This window comes from Asparagus officinalis, chromosome 6 (assembly GCF_001876935.1).
Source record: "Asparagus officinalis chromosome 6, Aspof.V1, whole genome shotgun sequence".
NCBI lineage: Eukaryota > Viridiplantae > Streptophyta > Magnoliopsida > Asparagales > Asparagaceae > Asparagus > Asparagus officinalis.
In genome coordinates, this window is record NC_033799.1 from 37,242,168 (window position 1) to 37,246,316 (window position 4,149).

The window sequence follows — 4,149 nt, forward strand, 5'->3', positions numbered from 1 at the left end:
AATCGAAAACTGAATGTCCATTAACCATCGAAATTTTATTTGTCTCCATCAGAAAACCCAAAAGTTATCAAAGATTGATCCAAGAAATCAATCCAAGATATTCTAATCAAAGAAACTCCAACAGATTTTCTAATCAATTCAAGAATTAATCCAAAAAAACGAACCCAATCTTGCTAAAAAAACAAGAACACAAAATTTTGTAAAAAGAAAATAAAACCCTAGATCCCCAGATAGGATGGAGGACGATGAATCCCCAAGAGAAACTCTGAAGAAATCAAAAATTCTAAAGAGATCAGAGACAAAGAAAAAATCAAAACCCTCAAATTACATCCTTTTTACAGTCAACTTTGAATACTTCAAGAAGTGTAGAGAGGATACGACAGCATTGATCTTGTAATGACTATTTATCAATGAGTTGCCCCAATATATTGAAAATGTAACTGCAATAGATTTGATAACAAACATTGGTTGAACAAGAATCTAGTTAACATAACACAAAGAGATAAAAAGAAACATACTTGAAAGCCCAATGATTAAATGTTCTTAAATAATTCAGCATAAGAAGTGAAGCTCAACAACTAATGACAAAAGTCATACATGTTCATATCTCACAGATTGTACTATCAGTACCCAGCATGAGCTTCAATGGCAGACAACCGATAACATTTGTGCCCAGGATGAATAGCAATTGTAATTTGATAGTGTATCTCAACCAGAAACTACATATTCAAGCTCACAATAAATCCAAGTTAGGAATTCAAGCACACATTAAAATCAGCAAGAATACTGAACAAACGATGCAGAAATTTTACCTTAAAAATCCTGTCAGGGCGAAAAATATTGATTTTATCAACAACTCCAACAGTTTTCGGAGATTTGTCCCTGTAAAGTTTAGTCTCTGAAGAAATTTAAAGGGCACAAGTTCAATAAACAGGTTAGTTCACGTGACTACAACATCAAATCAAATACATAAACAAATTTAATGGTCTCTGAAGAAATTTTATCAGCTCACTAAAAGATGATGCTTCCGAAGATGGTTTTCCCACCTCTCACCGGCCATCATTATCCAATGATCCAACTATATACATAAGAGTAAAGTACTTTAATCTGCGATTAGATGATTCCACAAGAGTAACTATGAACTTTGTTGTTGTATCACCTGTGTACCAAATTTGGGTAGTATCCTGCCATATATATTTGCACTGCATCAATTAAAAGGAATTATCTAAAGCACTATAAGTTGAGGAATAGTCAAATTTCATGTGAATATAGTAGCAGATGCTCTTTGACATCAAAGGATGTTCGTTTGCACTTATGTAGTATTCCAAATGGTACCAAATTTGAGAACTTCATTTTCTGAATAAAAAATATATCTTGAATATTATGTAGTATTCCAAATGGTACCAAATTTGAGAACTTCATTTTCTGAATAAAAAATATATCTTGAATACTTCAAATTACTCGGGTACGTGAGGGGTACATGGTCTATGCAAGGTGAACAAGCACATATTGTGCAGGAATTTTGCATCTCAAACTATCTAGTCTCATGAGATTTCAAGAATGAACACAAGATCAAGAAAGGTACCACCATCAAGAGAATGTAAGGTAACATAAAGAAATGCTTACAGAAGGCAGAGGGGGTCCCCCTCAAGTCGAAAAATCCTTCCTCCATTAATTGTTTGATAAAAATGGAGGAACCACCGTTTCTTTGATAAGAAGGGGGCCAATCATTCACCTTATGATCGCGTAGAGAAGGTCAACTTGACCATGGAGAGGAAGGCACGGAGATGGAATCCAGGCGCATATTTCACCATCCCACACCATAGGTAATCCTGGAGTACACGTCCTTAAACAAGAAACTTTTTTTTAAAATCTACAGATTCCGTACTTGAGATAGAATACACCAAAAAATTGTGTTATTTCAAGAATTTCTTGTCATAATCCATGAAGAAAGGAGCTTGGGCCTAAGAATTCAGTTCATCTTGGAGCATATATCTGGTGATTCAATTACATATGAATGTTGTAAGTATGACCTCCATTTCATCTCAAAAGTAGCACAGAGTTATGAAATGGATCAAAACCATATTTCTCTCAACACTTCCTACCAAGGACAAAAAAAAAGCAATAGAAAACAATACAAAATAGGGATGAATTAAGAAAATACAATAGGAAAGCACTGTAAGAACAAATCATTCTACATTACACTAAAAGAAAGCAGCATTTTTTAAGGCTCATCATATGTCTCTTCAACTCCACATCAATCCAGTGGCTGCAGATATTGGAACGATAACAGGTGGCAAATTTGAAGAATCAATCATCACTGGAGCCTTATTCTATACTAGGTAACAAGCACTGAGTTTGATCTATGCACATCAATCGAACGAGAGGAAACCTAGATGCTAAATAATGCAAGCTTCATCAAACAAAAAAAATGTTGTGTTATATCCAATTTCCCTTGGGGATATGAAACTCCATCTTATCTCAAAAATAACACAAATTATCAAGCAGAACAAAACCATATTTCTGTCAACAATCTCTACCACGAGAAAAACTACAACAAGCATAGGTAATAACAAAAAATAAGGATAAATTAAGCAAATACAATGGGAAAAATCATAACAACAAAACATTATACAATGAATTAAAAAACAAACTTTTTAAGGGCTCCTCAGATGTCTCTTCAGCTCCACATTTTACCAGTGGTTTCAGTAATTGGAAAGATAAAAGGAGGCAACTTTAAAGAATCAATCATCACTGAAGCCTTGTACATCAATCAAAATAGAGGAAACCTAGATACTATAATATGCAAGCTTCATCCAACAAAAATAAATATGATGTTCTGTTATATCCAATCTCCCTTAGGAAATGACCTTCATTTTATTTCAAACAAATCAAAACCAAACTTCTGTCAACACCTTCTACCAGAGGAAAAAAAACTACAAGCATAGAAAGCAAGAAAGCAGTAGAAAATAAGAATGAACTAAGCAAATTCAATGAAGAAAAATATCAGGGAAGCGACAGAGCTTCCAGCGGTGAGTAGGTTTTGGAAGGAAAGGGGGGATTAGGGTTAGGGTTTTCACCAAAGAGGAGGGAGCGACAGAGCTTCTAGCGGTGGCAACATCAACGTCCAATCGAGAGGTCGGCGACGACGATGACGATGATGACGACGACGAGAGGAGCTCAAATCAGAGGAGGAGCTCGAATCAGTGAAGAGAGCTCCGACGATGATGAACTAGGGCTTTTAGGGGAGAGAAAAAGCGGCGAGAGACCTCCGACTACGACGACGACGACGAGAGGAGGAGGACGGCGCTGGTTTTGGCGCGAGAGAGAGGGAGGGAAGCAGAGAGGGAGAGAGATCGAATTTTGTTAATTTGGGGGGAGACAAAATTTGGGGGTGTGGGGCGGGCTCCCTCTGTTGTTTTGGAAAAAACCGAACTGTCCCAACGGGTGAAACCGTTGGTGCTAATAAAACTAGCACCAACGGTTCATACCACCCGTTGGGGATGGACTTATTTGTACTCGTGCTGATGTCATAAGAATCAACCTTATTTTTATAGAAAGCTTGTGAACCCCGTATGAATAATTTGTGTGAACTAGTAGGTGAAAGTTATTGAGGCTGCAACTTACATTGATTACATGACTAGCTAGGATTTTATTGATACAGATGAATACTTGTACATATGCACACGTGTGTACACTTGTGACTTCTAAGCATAGATCAGGATGATTGTTATACATAGAGAGTAGCTCTCTAGCATACATAGAAGTACTATACTTTGGCTTCGTCAACGTTCTGACTATGTTATATGCCTGGCTGCAGCTGGAAAAAATGTAATTTTCCAAAAGATTTCATTGCCTTTTCTTTGTTCAATTATACATATGCATGCATATGGACACACTTGCATACGAAGCATTGAGGACATGTGAATCTCTTGTTACTTTTTGTTTTGTGGGTGTGGGAGATTTATGATCCTTTAGTAGTTTCATTCATTTTAGAGTAATATTGTTGCATCTGGAGGTCTTGGTGGGGAGGTCTTTATATGGGACATTGAAGCAGCACTTCTTCCTGTTACCAAGTCTGTCGATGCTGCTGAAGATTGTCTGTCTTCATTGCAGGTGGGTTGGAGCCGTCAGCGAGTTTCTTTCTGT

General features: G+C 36.9%; 1 protein-coding gene across 8 annotated transcripts; it reads right to left on the bottom strand.

Moving 5' to 3' along the window:
* On the bottom strand, positions 425-3,483 carry LOC109846479. 8 transcript variants are annotated; one of them, XR_002248539.1, is made up of 5 exons: positions 1,627-3,483; positions 1,160-1,184; positions 1,013-1,078; positions 813-898; positions 425-719 (listed from the first exon to the last, which is right to left on the bottom strand). XR_002248539.1 is itself a non-coding variant. In XM_020415726.1 (5 exons), the coding sequence occupies exons 1-5, from the start codon at positions 3,119-3,121 to the stop codon at positions 602-604; spliced, it is 354 nt and encodes a 117-aa protein (XP_020271315.1). In that variant the 5' UTR covers positions 3,122-3,483; the 3' UTR covers positions 425-601. The 8 variants fall into 8 exon arrangements, 1 of the variants encoding a protein (XP_020271315.1); XM_020415726.1 differs by having other exon boundaries at positions 1,160-1,202; positions 3,081-3,483; XR_002248537.1 differs by having other exon boundaries at positions 813-1,202; positions 1,627-1,846; positions 3,081-3,483.

Coding starts and splice junctions, on each gene's coding strand:
- LOC109846479 (XM_020415726.1), bottom strand. CDS start 3,121: ATGTTGCCACCGCTAGAAGCTCTGTCGCTCCCTCCTCTTTG. Junction 899..1,012: donor TTCGGAAGCATCATCTTTTA/GTGAGCTGATAA, acceptor AAATTTCTTCAG/AGACTAAACTTTACAGGGAC. Junction 720..812: donor GCCCTGACAGGATTTTTAAG/GTAAAATTTCTG, acceptor TTGAATATGTAG/TTTCTGGTTGAGATACACTA.